The 25,183-nt window shown below is 42.5% G+C and overlaps 1 protein-coding gene across 3 annotated transcripts in view; it reads left to right on the forward strand.

The window, feature by feature from the left end:
• LOC126355690 (calcitonin gene-related peptide type 1 receptor-like) overlaps positions 1-18,809 on the forward strand; it is a 1,110,235-nt gene extending 1,091,426 nt beyond the window's left edge. For all 3 annotated transcript variants that reach the window (XM_050006057.1, XM_050006058.1, XM_050006056.1), the window contains exon 12: positions 15,609-18,809. In XM_050006057.1, coding sequence (XP_049862014.1) covers positions 15,609-15,656 — 48 coding nt within the window. In that variant the 3' untranslated portion in view covers positions 15,657-18,809. The remainder of the gene's footprint in view (positions 1-15,608) is intronic.
• The last annotated feature ends 6,374 nt before the right edge of the window (positions 18,810-25,183 follow it).

A 25,183-nucleotide genomic window follows, 5' to 3' on the forward strand; every position in this document is an offset into this window, starting at 1 on the left:
TAACATATTGAAACTGTTAACATTGCAAGATAAAAGATTAATCTAATGACGTTAGGCAAGGTGAAAAGCTGGTGCATTTATAACGGGTGTAACAGCCAGAATGTAGAATGCGTCCATGTAAATGTGCATGTAATGTGCAGGTGCCGGATGTCAGTTTGTATGATGGAGTCCCATGCCTATCGCCCTTGGTCAGTCAGTACAGAAACTGTTAATACTACTTGTGATTGATGTTGGAGTTCTATTCCGATAATGTACCATATGTGATTGGAGACAAATGAGGTAATGGAGCAGGCCAAGGCAACATGTCGACACTATGTAGACCGTGTTAGGTTAGAATAGCGGTATGTCGCTGAGCGTTATCCTGTTGGAAAACACCACCTGGTAAACTGTTCACAAATGGCAGCACAACAGGTCGAATCACGAGACTGACGTACAAATTTGCAATCAGGGTGCGTGAGATAACCAGGACAGTGTTTCTGCTGTCATGCGAAATCCCACCCTAGATAATAATTCCAAGAGTAGCCCAGTGTGTCTAGCGTGCAGATAGTTTAATTGCAGAACCCCAACTTTCGTCCTTCTAACCAACACACGACCATCGCTGACAAAGAGGCAGAAAAATCTTTCAACAGAATCACAGGAGACCTCAACGCTGCTCTGCAATGAACTTCCACTTGACATCACTGAAGTCAGTAATGGTGGTTAGTAAAATGCACTCTGCAGTGCGTCTAGCTCGTAGCTGACCGAGAGGTAAACGATTTGTAACTGTTCGTTGTGTCAGCATGCTGCCAAACGCTGCTAAGATTGCTGCTGCAGATGCAGTTACGTAGCGTCAAACCTATACGCCATACACGGCGCTCTTCCCTCTCGGTAGTGCCACATGGCCGTTCGGAACCCGCTCTTCTTGCGACCGTACATCCACGTGACCACCGCTGCCAGCAGTCACGCACAGCGGCTACATTCGTGCCAAATCTTTCTGGAAAACCGTAACCATTTTACACGACATCGTCAAACTGAGTTAGGCGTTGATACTGTCATCATTGCCACCTTCAAGGTATTCTTCACTAGCATCAATGCACCACGTGCAATCTGAAAAGTGACTAACGCTCATTACCGTAACAGTGTGTATTTATACGAAACTTGATTTTCATTCACATAGTGGTGCAACAAGTGCCGTTCTTATGCTACTGGCGCTAGATATGAACAGACTTAATCTTTCAGATATAAAAATACCCCTACCCACATTCGTTTACGTCGCACTACTCCTTCTTGGTGTTGCGAATTTTTTCCATCAGTTTATTTGTTTCGGAATCAATTTTAAATTGTACTGACATCTCCTGACGGACTTGAGCTGTGCGCCGACGTAGAAGTAGAAGGAATGCACTGCTCTACCACAATAAAGCTCGTCTGTCGGTGCAAGTTTCGCCGTATGTTAGCCTTACAGTGTGCATGCACCTTTCAAGTGGAAGTTGCATCAGCACATGAGATTGACTGTTCCCTATATGGAGTAATCAAGGAAACAGTGCATTCGACAGGTGACTGTGAAGCGATCTACGCATTGTGGGCTTGAGTTCGCTCCGACCGCCTCCTTACGGCATCCAAGCTGGCGGCGGGGCTCCGGAGTGCAGGTTACGACTTCAGAAGTCCACGGCAGGGGGTCCTCATCGTCCAGCGCACGTAGCTCACAAAGAAAATTGCGCCGGGGCCGTCACCCGAAACATGCGAAGCTCCCTGCAGGCAAACAACACAGCAAAGAACGGAGCCTGCAGAGCAGCGTGGGACTAGTTTTCTCATTAACTTACTTCTTGTGGCTTGGGGTGAATGCCGAACAACCAGACGTGACCAAAAATACGACGAATTCTTTATTTTTTAATTTTATAGCAACTGCTGATCTACAGCCATTTAATATAATTTGTCCGATAACTTGACCCGTTTGTACAGTAGTAATGCCAGTATTGTATTAGGAACCGAAATCTGTTTGATACCAGACATAAACAGCAGTGACATTTTGAGCTCGGATTGCACAATGTTTAGAAAGGATAGGACTGATGCTATGGGAGGTGGTGTGTTCATTGCAGTTAAAAGCTGTTTAAACGCAGTTGAGATCGATACTGGGTCGGACTGCGAAACAGTCTGGATAAAGCTGTATATCAGACAAGGAGTGACCATTGTATTAGGATGTTTTTATAGACCACCAGCATCCGCAACAAACGTCGCGGAACGTTTCAGGGAAACATAGGGAACAAATATCCGAATTATCCATCAGTCATAGGTGGAGACTTTAATTTGGCGACCATTAACTGCGTAGATTACACGTTTATCACAGGGGGCAGAAGCAAAGACTCGTGTGAAGTCTAGGAGCGCTCTCATCATACAATCTTGAGCAATTGTTTAGGAAACCAACTCGAGAGAGGATGTCTTTACGACAAACGAACCTGACATTTTTGAAGAAAGAAGATATTAGCGACCATAATGTCATTGTGGCTTCTATGTCAGTGGAAGTTGAAAAAACCAAAGTAACAGCGTAGAGTTTTCTTGTTTGGGAAAGCAAATGGAAGTGTCGGTTATGAATATCTCCATAGTGAGCTCTAGCATTCACTGCGAGACAGAAAGATACTGAGCATCTTTGCGCGGAATTTAAAGGTATTTTCCACCACGTGCTAGAGAGATAAGTGCCTAGGAAAAATATAAGGGCGGGAAATGATCCACCTTGGTTCAACAAACATATTAGGAAGCTGCTGAGAAGGCAGAGACTTTGGCACAGTCGTTTTAAGCGTAGTCACTTCCCTGCTGACAAACAGAAATTATGAGAAATGAAAGCAGCTGTCAAAAGGTCAATGAGAGATTTCTCTAACGAATTTGAAACCTGTATTTTCGTCGTACATAACATCTATGAACGCTGCAAATAATTCAATACCTTCTCTTACTCACAGTATGGGTAATATAACGGATGATGATATACAGAAGGATGAAATACTAAAGCCAGCTTTCAAAAACTCGTTTACGGTAGAGGACTGCACCACCATTCCCCCTTTCAATGATCGAATTCAGGTATGGTTGACATAGTGTTTAGTGTATCTGGGATTGTAAAACGGTTAAGATCCTTGGATGCCAGGAAGGCATCTCACCCAGACGGTATGCCCGTAAGGTTTTTTGTTGTCTATACTACAAATATAGCACCATTCTTATCCATCATCTGTCAGAGATCATTGGAACAGCGGAAAGTCCCACGGGAGTTGAAGAAGGCCCAGGTCATAACAATCTATAAAATGGTATAAAATCGGATGCACATAATTACCGACCAATTTCACTGACATCGATGTGCTGTAGAATCATGGAACATGATTTGTGTTCAGACATAGACTCTGAGAAACTCATCTGCAGAAACCAGGATTGTCTTAGGAAACAGTGGTCATGCGAGACACAGCTTGCACTTTTTGTGCTCTAGCTACCGGCTCCGAGGATGATGCCATATTCCTTGACTTTCGAAGAGCGTTCGATTCAGTGCCACACCGACGCTTGTACAAAAAGTGCGCGCTTATCGGAGGTCTATCCGATGACATATGCGGTTCTACAGAAGGTTTTCTAACAGAAAGAGAGTAGTATGTCGTCCTGAATGGGGAGAATTCAACATAAACGGCTGAATAATGGGTCCGCTGCTTTTTCAGATTTATATAAATGATCTCATTGATGGTCTTGACAGCGACATTAGACAGTTTGCCGATGGTGCTGTAGTCTACAGGAAAGTAGTATCACATGAAAGTTGTTAACAAATCAATGAGCATTTGCAGAAAATTAATGGGTGGTCTAATGACTGGCAGTTATCTCTTAATATTAGTAAATGTAACCTACTGCGTATAACAAGGAGAAAATCCCCATCAATATACTAATACAAACTAAATGCCCAGTCTTTGGAAGCGGTAACATCTGTCAAGTATCTGGGAATGGCTATTTGAAATGATCTCAAGTGGAACGATCAGATTGCACAAGTAACAAGTAAGGCGAACTCTAGACTGCGGTTTATTGGTAGAATCCTCAAGCGATTGCGTACAATACTTTAGTTCGTCCAGTCTTAGAGTATTGTTCGTCTGCATTGGACCCTTACCAGATGTGTCTGATTCAAGAGATTGACAAGGTCCAACGAAGAGCGGAAATATTCGTGACTGATACATTTAGCCATCGTGTGAGCGTTGCAAATCGAATTGAAAGTTTGAAGTGGGTGTTTGCACATTAGACGTCGCGCTAAACGGAAGAGGCGGCTTATTAAATTCCAAAATCTGATCTTCTTCGAGGATGTAGAGCATATGTTATTACCACCAACTTTCATATCGTGCAATAATCACCATTCAAAGATAAGGGAAATTAGAGCTTGTAATGAGGCATTCAGACAGTCGTTTTCGCTCGTGTGAGCCGCGAATGGAACAGAAGGGGAAAGGGGGGGGGGGAATATTACTTGGGGCGAATAGTGCCCTCCGCCACACAACGCTTGGTGGCTAACGGAGTATATATGTAAATGTAGATGTAGACGTTGAGACAGGCAGCGTGATGATAAAACACGTTCTGTTTTGTCAGTTAGCGTACATACAGAGTCGGACACCAAAGTCTACATACACCCTAAAAATAAACCAAGAAAGTACTATGTATTCACATTCTGTGACATAAACAGACATGTTAGGAACTGAAAAACAACATATACATTGCATAATTAATAATAATTCCATATAATGACATATTGAGGATACAAATGAAACATCGGTTAGGTACAGAAGTAAATATACACTTTGATGTTCTTCACTTTCAGGCCCAATTTAATATTTTGTACTGCCATCTTCTGCTTCGATCACAGCCTCCAAATGTCGAGGCGTAGATTCCAGCATTTTTTTTTTTTTTTTTTTTTTTTTGTGCACGCAGGTGTGATGTTATTCCACTCTTTCACTAAGTTTGCTTTTATATAATCTGTGCTTTTGATGTATTATTTTATCCTACGCTTTAGTTCTCCCCAAAGATGTTCAATTGGGTTAATTTCTGGTGACTGAGGAGGCGAACGCAACATATTTTCGTACATTGTAAAGTAGCTATTCTTATACGCCAATTGCACTATGCTTGGGGTCATTATATTGCTGAAAAACCCAGTCTGTTCTTAGTCCCACTTTGTCAGCAGATTGCTTCAGATTCTCCTTTAAGATGGTGAGACACTTCCATTTATCCATAATACCTTTAATAAATACTGAATTCTTTACTCCAGCTCCAGACATGCGACCCACACAAGAATATTTTCAACACCATACTTCACTGAGTGACAAGATTAGTCTTCTTCCAACTTTCATTTCATTCTCGCCAACCTTTTCCTTTCGATCTCACTGGAAGACGTTAAACTTGCTCTCATGCGTGAAAAGTGCTGTAATCCAAAATGTGGAATCTTTATTTCGGTGTAAAGGTGAAAATTCTAGGCGCTTTTGTTCGTTTACCCTCCTTATGAACGGTTTCTTACTTGCTGTTCTACTTTAAAATCCACAACTGAACAGCAGTCTTCGCACTGTTATGGGATGAACATTATTTTCACTAGTAGTTGCGACGTCTAATGCCAACTCTGTAGCTGTAACTCTAGTACCCGAATTCACTGTTCTAATGATGTGTCGGCGCTCCCTGTTAGATAATTTTGGTCGGGGATGTTCTCCGCTCAGGGACTGGGTGTTGTGCTGTCTTCATCAGGTCGCCCAATGTGGCGTCGATTGTAATAAGACCTGCACCAAGGTGGCCCGACCTGCCACGTAAGGGGCCTCCCTGCCAATGACGCCAAACTTTCATTTTATTTCAACAAAACACACCACTTGCACTGTGTTCGCTGCAACGTCTCTCTTGTAACTAACGACAGACTCGAAGTGTACGTTTACTTCTGTACCGCAGTAAACAAACACTGTTGAATGTATCACGCTTGCAGTGCACGATACGGGTCTGAAGACCTCGGTATATGTTGCTGTGGACGCGGATGCAAGCACTCTGTGCATTCAGGCTGTACGCAACATGCTACAAAATGATGGTGTATGAAGACTTGACTGTCTGACTGTATATTCCACAGTAAGGTCATTTGTACTGTGTCTGTCGTGCATCATGGATTTTGAACAACGAATGAACACTAAGTTGTGTGTAAAGTTGTTAAAAGGTGCCAAAGAAACTCATGGAATGTTGTATTTGGCATATGACGATAATGCTGTTACTTTGAACATTGTTTACAATAGCATAAACGATTTAAAAGCAAAAATGAGCTTATGAAATACGAGTAAGATTCTGGACGTCAATTAACCTTCGAAATGGAAGGAACCTTTCAAAAAGGGACACAATTGTTTCTTCAGACTGCCGAATAACTATTAGAGTGGTTACCGAAGAACGTAGGACCACATACGTGTCCGTAAAAAGCATTTCAAACGATAATTTTACAAGGAGACGAATGAATGTAAAATTTTATCCCGGAGTTTTCAGTCACATACGGAAGGAAAATCGTGTTTCAGTCCACAAGGAGCCGAAGGACCGTCTTCATTCAGATGCACACTTCGTGTTCAAAATTGTAACTGGAGATGAAACTTGGTTCTACAGGTATGAAACGAAAATCCATTCCCAATGGATAACCAGTGCATCGGCTAATCCTAAAAGGCACGTCATATATATCAAGGGGAACAACTGTAAACATCGAATTTTACGAGTGCGTACTGCAACGTTTCCGAAACGATGCACGAAGAGGGAGACCAGAAAAATGGCCCAATGGGTTCCTCCTTCATCACGAAAACGTGCCGTGACACACATTCGTTCTGATTCGCTGAAGGAAGTGTTCCTGATTGTTCAAACACGTCTTTCTCACCAGATTTAGCGCCTTACGACTTTGGCCTCTTCCCAAAAATTACCACCACGCTTTAAGCAAGGGGTAGCATGCTTGTTTTGACGTTCTTCTCGTGTTTTTGAATTACATTTTTGTTTTTAAACTTCGCCTTCTGCGAAACAGAAATATATTTCTATGCCTATGTGACAACTTATGTAGGCCTACAGTTATTTTTATATAACAGGCTGTCTTTACAGTTTGTCTGATGCTGCAAATATGTGATGTCTTATGTTGATGACTTATCAGTAATGCAGTTTGATTTGAAGTAAAAGAAATCAATGACCTAAGCAGAAATGTTGAGAGTGGAATTTGCATCAGGTAGAAATAATTCTTCCCTACAGGGTGGGAAGAAGGAACCCAATAACAAGAATAGAGGGTTGATTTGCGGGAAGAGCCCAAACGGCGAGGTCATCGGTCTCATCGGGTTAGGGAAGGATCGGCAAAGAAGTCAGTCGTGCCCTGTCAAAGGACTCATCCCGATATTTGACTGAAATGAATTACGGAAGTCACGGAAGACCTAAATCAGGGTGGCCGGACGCGGGATTGAACCGTCGTCCTCCCGAATGCAAGTCCAGTGGACTAACCACCGCGCCGTCTCGCTCGATCAAGAATATAGTGGGGTAGGTTATATCCCTACCGGACACTACAAAATTAGCAACAGACCGATATTGTTACCCCTGTCAAATGATTTTAATTTGACCATGATGGTGAGTGGTGGAGGGGTATCCGATTATTTTCCGTACTAGAAATATTGCTATTGAAAGGAATTACAGAACAAACGGTATGCGAACCAAGATTCTATCAGTTATAAGTAAACAGCAATTACGTAAAAGAGAAAGGTCGCCAGCCTAATTAGGCAAAGTTGTACCAAGTACTAATACTGTTCATAATCAACATTAACAGGCGGGACTGACTCTACTTCATACTGATATTCTGTTTCGCAAATAAGACAGAAGGCAGTAGTACACTTTAGTAAGCAATGTAATAGTAGCTCACCATAATCGACACGGCAGAATTATTGACCGTTGTTGCAACGAGTGGCTCTCGATAACACTTACTGTCTGTATAATGAAACAGCAAAGAAAGACCACTGCAAGGAAAATATTTGTTTATGGTATTACACTACTAAATGGACATGAGATTCTTTTATCAGTTGAACTATCGAATGGTACTGCCATTAAAATGGTTTTCTGGTACTTACGTTACTTCTACCAATTATTACTTGTACTCTCATGTGAATACTCCATAAGTATTCACTTCTTTATGAGATTTATTTCAAATGGGATGCCTAGTTCCAATGAAATGTTCGCTCAACCAAAAATTGTCATGAGATATTGTGATCAGTTTCTGCTACCTTTGATTCAGTTTACTGGTTTTGGTGTATTTTTCGTAACATTTGAAAGACGTCTGGTCGCAATTATTATTGCAATTTTCCATGTTCGTGATTACATTTGAAAATGACGACTCAGGGCGTCGAAACTAGAAATGTAAGCTTCTAAAAATTTTATTGTCTTAGAGACTATGGCTGACGAGCATTTGTGGTATCAAATGAACATTTCAAATTGGCATAAATAATGAATAAAGCGTTTACATGTGTGTTACATCACACAGCTTGGTGATACAAAAGTCACATTAAAAGTAGACAAATAAGCTACACAAGGCACATATAGATAATATCGATAATAAGGTCACAAAGCCACGACGCAATTTCCTAATAATCATACGAATACGCACTGCTGAGCAGCAACGAGCATATAACGAGTGCATAGAAGTTTTTCTGCTGAACGAACGTGTTCGGGCATGCCTTTAATTCGACAGCGCTGATCTACTGCAATCGCTAGAATTCGACAACGCTGATCTATTGCAATCGTTAGAATGCAACCTTATTATAACATATTACTTTGTCAGTATTATGTATCGACCATCTCAGTGCAGTGCTGCCACAGCTGTACAACTTATTAACGAATCAAATTAATAGCACTACGCTACGTTTAGTGTAGTTGATTTGAAAGCAAAGTGTTACCCTACAAACATTGCAGAAAATTTTAGCCTATCGTAAGCAGCCTTGGAATTTAAGGTTTGCTTACTTTTCGCTGCTCGGTTCAAATGGCTCAAATGGCTCTAAGCACTACGGGACTTAACATCTGAGGTCATCAGTCCCATAGAACTACTTAAACCTAACTAACCTAAGGACATCACACACATCCATGCCTAAGGCAGGATTCGAACTTGCGAACGTAGCCGGCGCGCGGTTCCAGACTGCAGCACGTAGAACTACTCAGCCACAGTGGTCGGCGCTGCCCAACTGAAATCATTATCTTCAGCTAAGTTAGTAACGGCGCTCGTTAGCCTGACAGGTGTTACCTGGTCCCAGTTAGTGTAAGAGCACAGATATTCGCTCGATCGCCGCTCACTTTCGTTGTGTGGTTGTAGCTCCACAACTGTGCACTTCTGAAGTGTGGTTATCCGGAAAATTTACTGCCATTCGACGTCCACTACCCTGCCGTGAAGTCATCATCACAATGATTTCTTCCGTATTGTGGAAAGACTGCTCAGAACTTACAGCAATATTAGACACATTACGGGAAAAGACACACAGCAGTGGTGATATTAAAAGGCGTTTTATTTACAGGGGAAAGATACGAAATAATGAAGTAAATTATCATAATAGGAGTGGCTATGACTGGAGAGTATACAGAGTATTTGTTTTAATTTGAGAGAGCTAAATATCTCGAAAACGACGCGAAGTACGAATGAAGCGTCCTAATCGAAATACTAGTATTAGTAAATAGGATATCTTTGCTACAACTGACCATATCCTAGTCATCTCGGATAATTGATGTGGCCAGCTTCGTATTTTCGAATTTTTATTGCTTATTCGGTTTCTATGGCGAAAAATACATAGGTTTACTCAAAGCCGCGAGGAGGTTCCGCGTGGTTAGAGGCGCCATGTCACGGATTGTGAGGCTCCTCCCGCCGGAGGTTCGAGTCCTCCCTCGGGAATGGATGTGTGTTGGTTGCATAAGTTAGTTTAAGTAGTGTATAACTCTAGCGGCCGGTGACCTCAGCAGTTTGGTCCCTTAGGGATTCACACACATTTGAAAATTTTATTTTACTCGAACCGCTGTATCCGATTCACGATAGATGTCGCTATAATCGAAAAATAGCAGCTATACCTGTTTTTACAGTTGAGGACCGACGCATTCGATTGTAAATTTGAGTGTTATAACTGTCGATATTGGCTTCACTGTTGTAAACGTGCCGGTACAGTAGAAATAATGTGGCTAGACCAAAATTTCTGGCAAATAATCTACGTGTGTAGTAACGTAGTTTTCTATTCCCTATGGGGTTGATTGTGGTGAGTACCATACGAACGTAATACTTGATTTTAGTAGCTGTCCTCGAACCCGTTCATCAGGATGACTGGCCTCGGTATGTTTTTCCACCCAACCACAACCATCGTAATAAGGTGAACTGTTCATGGAGTGATAGCGAGAAGCCCACCTGCCGTGGATACTCAACTAAATCATGGTGAGAGGCAAGGGGAGTCACCCATATCAAGCATCCCGAGGCCAAGAGATAACTGTTATATCCACGACGTTGTTCCTCGATCACGCGTAACGTAGTTTCTAACCAGACACTGAAATGTCTGGCCATAATGTAATGTACAATCAAATTTGCAACAAAAAAAGGTTTGAACATCAGCATCGACCGTTAGAACATAAAGGCGTACATCTACATCGTAAATGAGATTTAGAATCAAATTCGTCGGTTCTTAATTACAAAAACAGGCATAGTAGAAGTTTGTCGATTACCGCACCATCTACCACGAACCGAAAAAATGGTTTCAATAAAACTGACGTATGTTTTTGGCGTAAAATCCAAATATGGAATAAACATGGGGGTTCCCAACTGAAAATATTAAGTTCACGCCGATCAGGTAGAAGAGGTGGATAGGAGATGGCCAGTTGTAGCACAGAAAGATGTGTCTTTCACTAATGTTAACTTTTCAGGCAGGAAATGTTTTCGTACGATTAATTGTTTTCGAGATATTGTCTCAAGTGAAGAAAACCTATATACCAGAGTTATTAATTCACAGACGGTATCTAACAAAAATTACATGAAATGGTGGAAAAGGTTTGCAAGTTACTTGGAACAAAGCTCTGTTTGAGAAACGATAACGCCCACCTCCCTGCCCCGGCATTTTAACATGCACGGCTATCACGTTCTGTCAAAAGTTCTGAAGGGAACCAGAAACAAAAATATTATTATAATGAATATCATGCATAGATCAAACAGTACAGGAAAGCTTATACAACTCTGCCGGCTTGAAAGCAAGATTCCAAAGATGGCCTAAATAAGAAAGGAAGTGAAAAACAATTTGACCCGTTCGCAAAATAATTCCGTCAACAACAACAAAAAATAAGGAAGGAAAGGAACGTTCCTTCATTGAATTACACGTTTCTACGTCAGAGGCAGAGGAGAAGCAAGGATAAAGGAAAATTATAAGTATTGTACTAATTTTGAATGATACAGGAGACGGTCAAAATCCAAAATATTGATCATGTGAGTTGTTCAGAAAACTGGAAAACACAGAATTATACGGGAAACCCTAATTAGAAGATAGGACGTGTTGGTGGTAGGTGACATAATGCATTTATGAATAGTTACCTTGACGCTACAGGAGAGAAATGAAATATGTAGACTGTACGTGATGTCAACACATGAAAATTGAGATAAATAACGCAGTTTACCAAAAGTGTTTGTAAAAATAGGTCTCCAAATCTACAGACATTGGAAAATCACTCTATAATAGCAAGACAGAAGTCATTAGTCCATTGTCTTACGACAATAAAAGTTGCATCGTTTTACTTGACTCAGAGAAAGCAGTCACATGGTGTCTGTGGCTTATGTCAAATCCCTCTGGGGCTGAACCTTTAAAGACTTACATTGGTATAAATGTATAATCTGTAAGCGTAAATCGGAAACTGCTTTTTGTAAATCTGCAATAAAAGTACATTGTATGTAATTGACTTAAAGTATAAAAGCTGTTGTTGATTTTCCGCCAAGAAAGTGATATTGGCCTGTTAATTTGGGGTCTTGACTCTTGACATTGTTGCAACAGACTTCTCTGTTACGTGGAACTTTATGCAAAAAAAAAAAAAATGGTACGTATACAATGAACAATTTCTTACTTTCGGATTTGCATTTTTCTGCATGTTGCTGTGCACGAGGGTTAATATTACACAATCCACATAGTTGCGTCACTGACACCGCTAGTTTACTGTGGTAGTTAGCTGTTGACATTTCGCAGAAGAAACTACGAGAAATATAAGCTTCTCCAAATTTGGAGCAGTGGCTGATTTGTTAATAATTTTTGCAATTATTGCACATCATTTGCACTATTATCCATTCTTCACTTTGTGTATTGATGTACTTCATTTTCGAATTTTGTAGTTTTTTCTGAGGATAGACCAATTGCTCTACTTTTAAATTTTTGTAAATTTGCGAATTGCAGTACTTTGTAGAATGACAGGTTTAAGTATATCTGACCATGTTGTGTGCGTTGCAGTGCAGTAATATGAAACAAAATTGATGATGATTATCAGTGAAATTTAAGTATTAGTTTCTAACATCATCAGAATATGTCTTTCCGTTCACATTAGGTGATACCTGTGTGCAATTCCCGTTTCTCCATACAACACATAAATAAAGGAACAATAATACAGATAACTGTCAAATTTTTGCCTTTTTCCACTGAGTTTCAAGTTCATTCCCATCTTCGTCTTCAGTTGAAAAGGTTTACGCAAGTAAAGTAATAGAGGGTTTTGTAGAAATACTGAAAAGTGCAATGAGCGAATCAATTTTTTGAGATTAGCACTAAATTTTGTCTCCTGTCCTTGCACAGTTTGAGAACGACTACTACCACATACATACCACTAACTGGAAATAATACGAGGGGGCCTCTATGTTTATAATGTTACAGGCAAACATGCGAGGGTAGTAGGTAGAATTGTTTCGTCGTACCAGACGCAACACTATGAGGGCGTCTGTTAATATTACGGAAACTACTATCACGCTACCTTCTCTGATTCAATGATTGTTAGAAATCAACAAGGGCCAGCCAAAAACTATTAGAACGAATAATGCCATAGGCTGATAAGAAACCAAAGAAGATAAGGTAACGCGATACGACTATACTTCCGTCTGAAAAGAGTACCATCCACAAAGTATAGGAATGTAATTACTTATGAACTCAGCTATGCTTACTTGATGATGGTAAATCTTCATTGGACTGAATTGTCAGAAGTATTACATGTCTAAGGTGAGAGAAACTACGAGCGTGAACAACGGGCTGGAGTTACTTGTTCAAATACAGTGTTTATTAAGGGACGGTCCCCAATTCATAGTGAAAAACAGTGGCGCCCACTTCCTACACGTAAATGGTCTCTTATTTTCAAGTTATGGCACACGGCATGGCTACATAAGTTAGGAAGACGCTTTGCTAGAGGGGTTAATATCCTTCAGCATGCGCTACATTCATACTCATGCAATATGTACACAGAAGTGTGGCCACCCTTTCTAGTAAATATACGTATAAAGCAAGTACTGTTCCAGGCTAGTTTTGGCGGGAAGAGTGATAATGTAATGGCGTACTGTCACATGCCAATACGAGGAAACCAAGCAAACAAAAACACTTAACATGCAACAACAAATAAATCATGAAAGTCTCTTCATGTTTGCTGCCGGATCCTAAAATCAACTTAACTCGATATTTCTGGGATCTAACTGGTCGCCATCTTCAGGAAAATGCTGCTTCTGCTGATGAGTTCCGCTGAGCACTGACGCCAGGCTGCAAATCGACGTCCTATATAGGCCACCGTTTAGTACACGGGGCATGTGCCACCCATCACGTTGGCTGCCCTCCAAGACAGGGAGGTGGCGCCGCCCTTAGTGGAACACTGCTGGCAACGATATATCGCACTCATGGCCGCACCGAAGAACATTCAGTTTTGATGCGAGATAATACAGGATTCCACGTCTTGCTGGCAACGATATATCGCACTCAGGGCCGCACCGAAGAACATTCAGTTTTGATGCGAGATAAAGAGGATTCCACGTCTTGCTAAAGGGAAACCCATTGTCTCTGTTGATTAAATTATCAGTCAACGTAATTTCAATCGCCTCTTTATAAACACTGTTCCAAAAACGGGAAATGTTGGCAACTTCCACAGATTCATCAAATTTCATACTGTGTCCCTCATTTAAGCAGCGTTCTGCAGACACTCTTATACACTGCATACTGTACAAATCTCATTCTATTCTTCTTTAGTGCAAAGACTCTCGAATCTAAAAATGTCGATAGTGTTACAAACTGTAGGTCGATACGACCTTGCTCCATCAAACTGAAATATTAAACGGTCTTTTATAGTTTGTAATTACGACAGTCTGTTTCCTTTTATACTAGCTCTTGTTCGCCTTTCGCTAGACACATAACTCAGAATTCATCTGCAATCTGATTTATTCTTAATGCGCTTATAGCACCTCATTAGTTTGCTATAAGAACTGAAGCTACGGTTGCCACGGTTCTCATAATTGTTCTCTTGTACGCTGTCATCAATATCTTGCAATAAAATGGCCTCGAATGTTGGGGTGGAGTCATTTTGCACTCTCTTTGGCTGGGCTGTTCCTGTTGCTCTGGAGACGACTGCTTGAACAGCCAACTTCAGCTTCTGGTTCTTCCTGTCTTTCAAAACCACCATATCTATCCAGCGTATTATCATGTATTTCTGTAATTGCGGATATTTTTTTGTGTCCTCAGTCTTCTATTTTGATGCGGTCCGCCATGACATCCTCTACCAACCTGTCATGTCGGAGTAGCACGGGCAACTTACGCCCTCATTTGTATTCCAATCTCTGTGTTACTGTATAGTTTTTGCTCTCTAGAGCTACCTCTAGTACCATGGAAGTCATTCTCTGATCTCTTAACAGATGCCCTATCTTACTATATCTTCTCCTTGTCAGTGTTTTCCACATAAATCCTTTCCTCTCCGATCCTCAACAGAACCTCCTCATTCGTTGCCCTATAGTCCACCTGATTTTCAACATTCGTCTGTAGCGCCACATCTCAATCCGATTATCTTCTTTTCCGGTTTCCCCACAGCCCATGTTTCACTAAAATTTGCTCCATATGTACGTTCTCAGAAATTTCTTCCCCTCCCCAAGACCAATCAATTAATCAGAAATTTCTTCCTCAAATTAAGGCTTATTTTTGACAGGAGTAGACTTCTCTATAGTCCTCCATTTCTGAATTATTATGTTACATAATATGTCAGCCAACTCCATCCTCGACGCAAATTACATTTCCACATTGATCACGACGCAACTTTGTCCCTAATATTTGGACCACTTTCGTAGGATTAATTTTCTCGAAGACATCACTGTATATAGTTTATACTGTATTCTGAACTCAACCACGTCAAGAGGCAATTTCGTACTGCGGCTATACCGTCACACTTGTTAATGGAGGTGATGGCCCTAACTGACACTTGCACAGTTCTGCACGGAAATGAGACAGTCTACTGTTGTGATTGATTGTAGGTCTAAGCACGGCTTCGTGCAGTTCCGCGCATTTGAGGCCAAAGGTATCCCTTGCTAGAAAATAGTGCCGTAGCTTAGTTCCGAGCTCGCTCTTGGGTGCGGTTATGTACTGTGCCCGGTGTCTGGCTGTTGGCAGCTTGTGAGATCGACCTACGGGCCGGTGGCGGGGGAGGATAAGGTGTGAGACGCCGGCCACCGCCCCTGGCGTCGGCGTCGGCGTCGGCGTCGGATGCGGCGGCGGCGCCGGATGACCCCCGCCGTCGGACCGGCCGGGGCGCTCGGCCGGCGCCGTGCTGCGCGTCACCGCGGGCGACCCCGCAGCCGCCGTCGCCGCCAGCCACCTGTGACGTCACGCGCCACTGTGCTGCCCCTAGCAGCTGACTACCGGCAACGCACGAATCGACATAGTGTGACTGTTTCGAGAACTAATCCCCGCACACTCGCAGACCTTCGTCTAAGACTACCAGCGATTCTCATCCACCTCGCAAAAGGCTCCAGCGCAGTGAAAATTTCCTTTCACGTGTGGACTTGTGCGGGCTAGTGTATTGTTGGATCAAGGTCTAACGTCCCCAAGAAATGTTAGAAAGCTTTTGTCGTAAGGTAGCAAGATCCACAATCTGACGGAGTGTGACTACACCAAGCATTTGCTGAACGACTTCGGTAAACTTGACAGTGCAGTATTACGTGTGTGTAAAACTGTGTGTTGCTATCGATTACACTTCCACTATGCATTTTTACTATAAAAGAAAAAAAACAAGTTAGCTATTGATTCCTCTAGACAGCTTTATCAGTAAGTTTGACAGACTTGATATTTATAACGGACAGTTCGAGGGAATATTCAGAGACTGATGGTGACTAGAAGAGACAGTCGCTCACCAGTTTAACTTCCACAAATAATTTGATATCATGAAAGACTTTGTTACATACTTCCCACATTCTTAAGAGGGACTCGTCAACTAAACATTCGAGAAAAAAGTTAAAGGAAATCGAGATGCCTTTTTGTGCAATACGTAAGCTCCTTTAAGGAAATAAGTAACTTGCAGACCAGCGAAAAATACATACCGTTTATCGTTGCTGACACTGAATCGTTACGTCCAGCAACACGAATATCATCGTCCTTGCTAAGATGCTAAGAGACGAATCACGTTAAAGTGAAAGTTATATGGAGCGTAAGAGGCAGGTTTACTTAAGGTTGCTTTCGTTCTCCTCCATTTTCAGTATCAGTAAAACAAGTTCCAGTTTAATACCTTGTTAAAAACATAGTTGTGTCGATAGAGAGGAGTCTAAAATGTTATCAGCAGAGTGATCTCGCTGAACACTGAAAAACTCGCCCTCGCACCACGCCACACGTAATAATTCAGAAACCAAATCAGACACTTCAGAGATCTTTAAACAACACATTTGTCTTTTCATCTGCTGAAGGAGAGATCAGATCAGCTCAAAATTTAAAAATTAAACGCTTCTTGTTGAAGTGGATTGTACACGAACTATAGCTTGGTGGGTCAATAGGTTGCAAAAAATCTGCGCCTCAGACTCGCATACGTGGGTGTTACAACCTTCCCAATATCTCCCCTTCCCCAAGTGATCTACAGGCCTAAACTATGGTAGTACAAGGTTCTTCTTTTTGCGCCCTTGCCTCCAGTCACTCGTCCTTGAAATGACATATGGTGTGATGCCTCAACAATATCGTCAGCTATATAGAGGTTATGGGACTATGTACCGCTGTAGTACTATTAGATGCATTTGGTGACAACGGACTTCCGAGAACCGCCCAGGATATCACTCGAAGAGCAGTGGATGTAGTCGACATGTTAAACGGACACAGCAAAGTCGCAAATCCATGGTATTCTATAACTAAATAAAACTTTTCGCTTAGTTATTTTCTACCTCTCTATTAAATGAATGTTACTTTCCGCATTTGTATGTTGTAGTACGAATATGTTTTTCAGAGTCCTAAAAAAGAATGTGTTTATTTCCATATGCGTCTTTCACAGCTCATCATGTCTTCCATGGAACTCTACGTTTGATATATCTTATTTCTTCCAATAGCCGTACTTAAGTATTTAGTACCGTTGATACTTGAAACTATCAGTAAAAGATGCATAAATAATTAGCTAGAGTTCTGGATTACCCGCTGTGCAGTTTTGAGAATGAGACGTCTAAAAGACTTGTGATTGCAAATGTAGTTCGGTTGGTGGCTTGGTATGCTACCTGTTGCGAGACATACCTTTCCTCGGCATCTAGGGTTTCTCATTCTGGGAAGTTATATGACAAAAGTCCTTCCCATTAATTATTTTTATGTGACATGAAAGACAAATTGATTGATTTTAATCAGATATACACGTGTATCAGGTGCAATATTTGATTAGGTAAAGTTATACCAGATCCCAGATGGTGTTTTGGAATTGAAAATGATTCATATTTAAAGGTGAACGATAACACAGATTTCATTTTAGAACGATGAATAGCTCATCATGTACCTTCGAGCAGGAGAATGAAGGAGTATATTGTTTCTGGTCTTGATAATCAAGTATAAATACAAATGTTTCTGTACCTTCAATTTTTCCGCTGGAAGGTCTTCAAAGTGGCCATAATTTTAAAAACGAATATTTTAAAGTAATGGTTAGAGTAAGTTGCTAGATAGCATAGTAACTAAGTTTTGTATGCTTTAAACGTAATGTCCACTACTACGGTATTACTATAACACAAATGGTTTTAGACTTATGGCCACATAATTAATTGTAATGAAAATTCTGGTACACTACAGGACTGGATATGGCGGAATGTCTAATAAAATCATCATGTGACACAAATGAATAAAGTGAAGATTGTGCACGCTTATGAACTGAGATAACATGAGACTGCCTACGGTTGCGGGAGCATATGCGACAGTGAAACATGTAAATAATTTTCTATGAGTGTGCTTAATCTTTTTACGGTAATCACACATCGTAACTCAGGTAAGGAATGAAATGTCGGAAAGCGTCTAGCCCAAAAGGACGTGGCGTATTAATAAAACTGTTAATCTAAAAATAGATCTGTATTCGTGTGAGCGTAGGTGAATGTGCAAAGTGAACAGGACAGGCAGTCGGGAGGGGAATCTCAAATGCTTTTGGTGTTTCTGTGTCTAGTACCTGATCGCTTACATAACTTGTAGTGTGATAACTGAATGTTATAGAACTGTAGAAACTTTCTAAAATATTATTGGAGCCAGCATTTTGTCTGTAAAGAATTGAGTTAGAAATATATCAGATTGTACAACAGCGAAAACTAATTAGCTGTTTGTGTTACAAAGGTGTGTATATTTTTGATGCTCAAATAAATGTCTCCTTTCTTATCTCCAGTTTCCTTTATGCCAGCTTTCCACCATTACTACAACGATGTATGTTGGAAATGGTAACATGTTGTATATTAAAGCATATAAAAATGGCTCTGAGCACTATGAGGCTTAACATCTATGGTCATCAATCTCCTAGAACTTAGAAATACTTAAACCTAACTAACCTAAGGACATCAAACAACACCCAGTCATCACGAGACAGAGAAAATCCCTGACCCCGCCGGGAATCGAACCCAGGAACCCGGGCGCGGGAAGCGAGAACGCTACCGCACGACCACGAGCTGCGGACTAAAGCATATCACATACAAAAATATTTTGCTTTGGAAGAGAATGGAAACTTCAGTGGGTGTTGCACAACGCACAACGTGGACAGTCTGATTGTTTACAGAGACATAAAGATTTCTTCAGTGAGGTTATTTGGATCACGCCTGTGACGTTACTTTAATTACTAACAATACATGTGTACGACTGCATTGATCCATAATGATACCTACTGATAAAATTGTCTCGAGCTTCCAGCCGCGTCAAGTAATTAAATATCAAAGAACTTGTGGCCGAGAGCTCCTGGGACACTGTTACGTGGTGACCGTCTTGTGGCTGTTACTGTCTGTAAAAAGGGTGTTCGGAAATTCTCGTTACAAACTTCTGGAACTTGTAGAGGGGCATCAGTACGTAATATTTTGAATAGGAAGCCATGTCCAAAAACGTTTCATTTCCGTTCTACGACTGTTTAAACTCAGATGATTAACTCTACACTTATGTTTACTTATGCTGAGGAATTAAATGAGACATGACGCAGTACAGTTATTCGGTAACAATTCGAAAGGAAACTCAACAAAACGTCCCTTTATCACTTACGCACAGTCATTTGTATTAACACTTAGACATGACATGTTTACATCATTCCAAAACTAAAAAGAACCCGGCATACTGTACATACAGAACAGTAATGATACATTATAACAGCCGCTCGATATGGGGACAGCAACTTTTGTCACAGACTTTTTACACTCATGTTCAGAAAAAAAAAAAACAGAACACCTAGAACAATTAGAGATAGGACGTTCACATTCACAGGACATGTACATCAGTATGTTCTCCAGAAATGATTGACATTTGAAGCACATTGGCCAGCGGGTTTAAGATAAACATCGATATTGCGGCGCAGTAGCATCTGCCGACAAAATGTGCCAGCGGGTCTCATTGTCGCTATAAGGTGAAGGTAATGCATCAGTGTGACTTGAGCAGACGTTCATGATGCCTCCCAGAGGTATGTGCGAACCGTACCGTCCAATCAGTCGGTTTGAAAGTAGGCGCATTGTTGAGATGAGAGAATGTGATATTTCCATCCGCAAAATTGATGCGTGTGTGGGGGAAAGTGTGTCCGCAGCACAACAGGTACGCGCATAATGGTTCACGGAAGGCCGTAGAACAAGAGGATATGGGCCAAGTCGCACCAACCTCACCACCCCCTACAAGATCGACATCTCATCCGAATGGCATTGCATGACAGATCTGCGTCCTGTTCAACACTGTCGCAATAGTGGAACAGAGTAACACATTTTAAACTATTAAACGTGACTATTCCTAGCCGTTTATTACGGCAAGAGTTATGTGCGCGTTGTCCACTTCTCCACCTACCTTTGACAAATGTGCAGATGCATGATAGACGAGAATGGCTCATCGAAATACGTCATTGGGGACAGGAATGGCATCGGATAGTACACTCCTGGAAATGGAAAAAAGAACACATTGACACCGGTGTGTCAGACCCACCATACTTGCCCCGGACACTGCGAGAGGGCTTTACAAGCAATGATTACACGCACGGCACAGCGGACACACCAGGAACCGCGGTGTTGGCCGTCGAATGGCGCTAGCTGCGCAGCATTTGTGAACTGCCGCCGTCAGTGTCAGCCAGTTTGCCGTGGCATACGGAGCTCCATCGCAGTCTTTAACACTGGTAGCATGCCGCGGCAGCGTGGACGTGAACCGTATGTGCAGTTGACGGACTTTGAGCGAGGGCGTATAGTGGGCATGCGGGAGGCCGGGTGGACGTACCGCCGAATTGCTCTACACGTGGGGCGTGAGGTCTCCACAGTACATCGATGTTGTCGCAAGTGGTCGGCGGAAGGTGCACGTGCCCGTCGACCTGGGACCGGACCGCAGCGACGCGCGGATGCACGCCAAGACCGTAGGATCCTACGCAGTGCCGTAGGGGACCGCACCGCCACTTCCCAGCAAATTAGGGACACTGTTGCTCCTGGGGTATCGGCGAGGACCATTCGCAACCGTCTCCATGAAGCTGGGCTACGGTCCCGCACACCGTTACGCCGTCTTCCGCTCACGCCCCAACATCGTGCAGCCCACCTCCAGTGGTGTCGCGACAGGCGTGAATGAAGGGACGAATGGAGACATGTCGTCTTCAGCGATGAGAGTCGCTTCTGCCTTGGTGCCAATGATGGTCGTATGCGTGTTTGGCGCCGTGCAGGTGAGCGCCACAATCAGGACTGCATACGACCGAGGCACACAGGGCCGACACCCGGCATCGTGGTGTGGGGAGCCTACACTGGCCGTACACCTCTGGTGATCGTCGAGGGGACACTGAATAGTGAATGGTACATCCAAACCGTCATCGAACCCATCGTTCTACCACTCCTAGACCGGCTAGGGAACTTGCTGTTCCAACAGGACAATGGACGTCCACATGTATCCCGTGCCACCCAACGTGCTCTAGAAGGTGTAAGTCAACTACCCTGGCCCTCAAGATCTCCGGATCTGTCCCCCATTGAGCATGTTTGGGACTGGATGAAGCGTCGTCTCACGCGGTCTGCACGTCCAGCACGAACGCTGGTCCAACTGAGGCGCCAGGTGGAAATGGCATGGCAAGCCGTTCCACAGGACTACATCCAGCATCTCTACGATCGTCTCCATGGGAGAATAGCAGCCTGCATTGCTGCGAAAGGTGGATATACACTGTACTAGTGACGACATTGTGCATGCTCTGTTGCCTGTGTGTATGTGCCTGTGGTTCTGTCAGTGTGATCATGTGATGTATCTGACCCCAGGAATGTGTCAATAAAGTTTCCCCTTCCTGGGACAATGAATTCACGGTGTTCTTATTTCAATTTCCAGGAGTGTATTTTCGGACGAATCCAGATCCTGTTTTGTTTGGAAATGATGGCCGCATTTTGGTTCTCTACAGACAGAGGACCAGCGACACAGTGAGCGCAGTCGCGTGAGACACATAGCCCCAACTCAAGGACTTATGGTTTGGGATGGTATTGAGTACAACCACAAATCACAGTTCAAGCGTGTCCATGGCACTGTGATCAATGTGATTGACATCCTGTGAGCCGTACCACACCAGTTCTACAAAACATCCCAGACCATATTTTTTAGCATGACAATGCCCGACCACACGTTGCTGCATCAGGACGTGCCTCATTAGTGTCACAGAATGTCAGTCTCTTCCCCTGGGTCGCCATATCACCATTCTTGTCGCCAAGAAGGTGTGGGTTATCGTGAAACGACGGGTGCAGTACTGTGATCCAATGCAACCACCAGAGGAGAATGTAGCATGGACGGCTATACCACAGGACGCCATCGGCGCCCTGTACGCATCGATGCCTTCACTTTTCAACAAGTTATATTGGGCCCACTAAGGATACGGTGGCTGCTAGGCAACAGGTCACTGAAATGCCAATCATTTCTGCGGAACACATCAGGGTAAATGTGCTGTGAATATGAACGTCCTGCCTCTAGTCGTTCAAGGTGTTCTGATTTTCCTGAACATAAGTGTACTTAAGTCACCGTATCTACCCTATTACATGTAAGAACAAGTAACTCTGAGACATTTTTCCTTCCCTCAGCACACATGGACGCGTTACACATCTTAACTGAAATCTTCGTAGAGCGGAAACAGTGCGACTCTGTGTGTGGGCTCCTTTTGAAATTACTATGCACTCACTTCCTTTTACAAGTCCTAGAAATGTGTAACGAGGGCCTCCGAGCGCCCTGTATAGCGGAGCTACCAACTGTAACGCCACTGCTGCCCATTCCACTTACCACGGCTGGAAGCTTGAGAAAATTTTTATCACTAACGTTAATGAACCATGGACCTTGCCGTTGGGGGGGAGACTTGCGTGCCTCAGCGATACAGGTAGCCGTACCGTAGGTATAACCACAACGGAGGGGTATATGTTGAGGGGCCAGACAAACGTGTGGTTCCTGAAGAGGGGCAGCAGCCTTTTCAGTAGTTGCTGATCTGGCCTTGTAACAATAACCAAAACGGCCTTGCTGTGCTAGTACTGCGAACGGCTGAAAGCAAGGGCAAACTACGGCCGCAATTTCTCCCGAGGGCATGCAGCTTTACTGTATGATTAAATGATGATGGCGTCCTCTTGGGTAAAATATTACGGAGGCAAAATAGTCCCCCATTCGGATCTCCGGGCGGGGACTACTCAGGAGGACGTCGTTATCAGGAGAAAGAAAACTGGCGTTCTACGGATCAGAGCGTGGAATGTCAGATCCCTTAATCGGGCAGGTAAGTTAGAAAATTTTAAAATGGAAATGGATAGGTTAAAGTTAGATATAGTGGAATTTAGTGAAGTTCGGTGGCAAGAGGAACAAGACTTTTGGTCAGGTGAATACAGGGCTATAAACACAAAATCAAATAGGGGTAATGCAGGAGTAGGTTTAATAATGAATAGGAAAATAGGAATGCGGGTAAGGTACTACAAACAGCATAGCGAACGCATTATTATGGCCACGATATATACGAAGCCCACACCTACTACAGTATACAAGTTTATATGCCAACTAGCACTGCAGATGACGAAGAAATTGAAGAAATTTATGATGAAATAAAAGAAATTATTGAGATAGTGAAGGGTAACGAAAATTTAATAGCCATGGGTGACGGGGATTCGGTAGGTGTAGTAGGTGAATATGGATTGTGGCTAAGAAATGAAAGAGGATGCCGCCTGGTAGAATTTTGCACAGAGCACAACTTAATCATAGCTGACACTTGGTTTAAGTAGGTGTAGTAGGTATATATGGATTGGGGCTAAGAAATTAAAGAAGATGCCGCCTGGTAGAATTTTGCATAGAGCACAACTTAATCATAGCTTACACTTGGTTTAAGAATCATGAAAGAATGTTATATACATGGAAAAACCGTGGAGATACTAAAAGGTATCAGATAGAATTTATAATGGTAAGACAGAGATTTAGGAACCTGGTTTTAAATTTTAAGACATTTCCAGGGGCAGATATGGACTCTGCCCACAATCTATTGGTTATGACCTGTAGATTGAAACTGAAGAAACGGCAAAAAGGTGGGAATTTAAGGCGATGGGACCTGGATAAACTGAAAGAACAGAGGTTGTACAGAGTTTCAGGAAGAGCATAGGGGAGCAATTGACAGGAATGGAGGAAAGAAATACAGTGGAACATGAGTGGGTAACTTTGAGGGTTGAAGTATTGAAGGCAGCAAAGAATGAAGCAGGTAAAAAGACGAGGGCTAGTAGAAATCCTTGGGTAAACGAAGAAATATTGCATTTAATTGATGAAAGGAGAAAATACAAAAGTTCAGTAAATGAAGCAGACAAAAAGGAATACAAACGTCTCAAAAATGAGATCCACAGGATGTGCAAAATGGCTAAGCACGGATGGCTAGAGGACAAATGTAAGGATGTAGAGGCTTATGTCACTAAGGGTAAGATAGATACGGCCTACAGGAAAATAAAAGAGACCTTCGGCGATAAGAGAACCACTTGTATGAACATCAAGAGCTCAGATGGAAACCCAGTTCCAAGCAAAGATGGGAAAACAGGAAGGTGGAAGGAATATATAGAGGGTCAATACAAGGGCGATGTACTTGAGGACAATATTACGGAAATGGAAGATGATGTAGATGAAGATGAAGTGGGAGATACGATACTGCGTCAAGAGTGACAGAGCACTGAAAGACCTGAGTCGAAACAAGGCCCCGGGAGTAGACAACATTCCATTGGAACTACTGACAGCCTCGAGAGAGCCAGTTCTAAGAAAACTCTACCATCTGGTGAGCAAGATGATTGAAAGGGGCGAAATCCCCTCAGACTTCAAGAAGAATATAATAATTCCAATCCCAAAGAAAGCAGGTTTTGACCGATGTGAAAATTACCAAACAATCAGGTTAATAAGCCACTGCTGCAAAATACTAACACGAATTCTTTACACACGAATGGAAAAACTGGTAAAAGCCGACCTCGGGGAAGATCAGTTTGGATTCCGTAGAAATACTGGAACACGTGAGGCAATACTGACCTTACGACTCATCTTAGAAGAAAGATTAAGGAAAGGCAAACCTACGTTTCTAGCATTTG

Source organism: Schistocerca gregaria, chromosome 3 (genome assembly GCF_023897955.1).
Source record: "Schistocerca gregaria isolate iqSchGreg1 chromosome 3, iqSchGreg1.2, whole genome shotgun sequence".
Taxonomy (NCBI): Eukaryota; Metazoa; Arthropoda; class Insecta; order Orthoptera; family Acrididae; genus Schistocerca; species Schistocerca gregaria.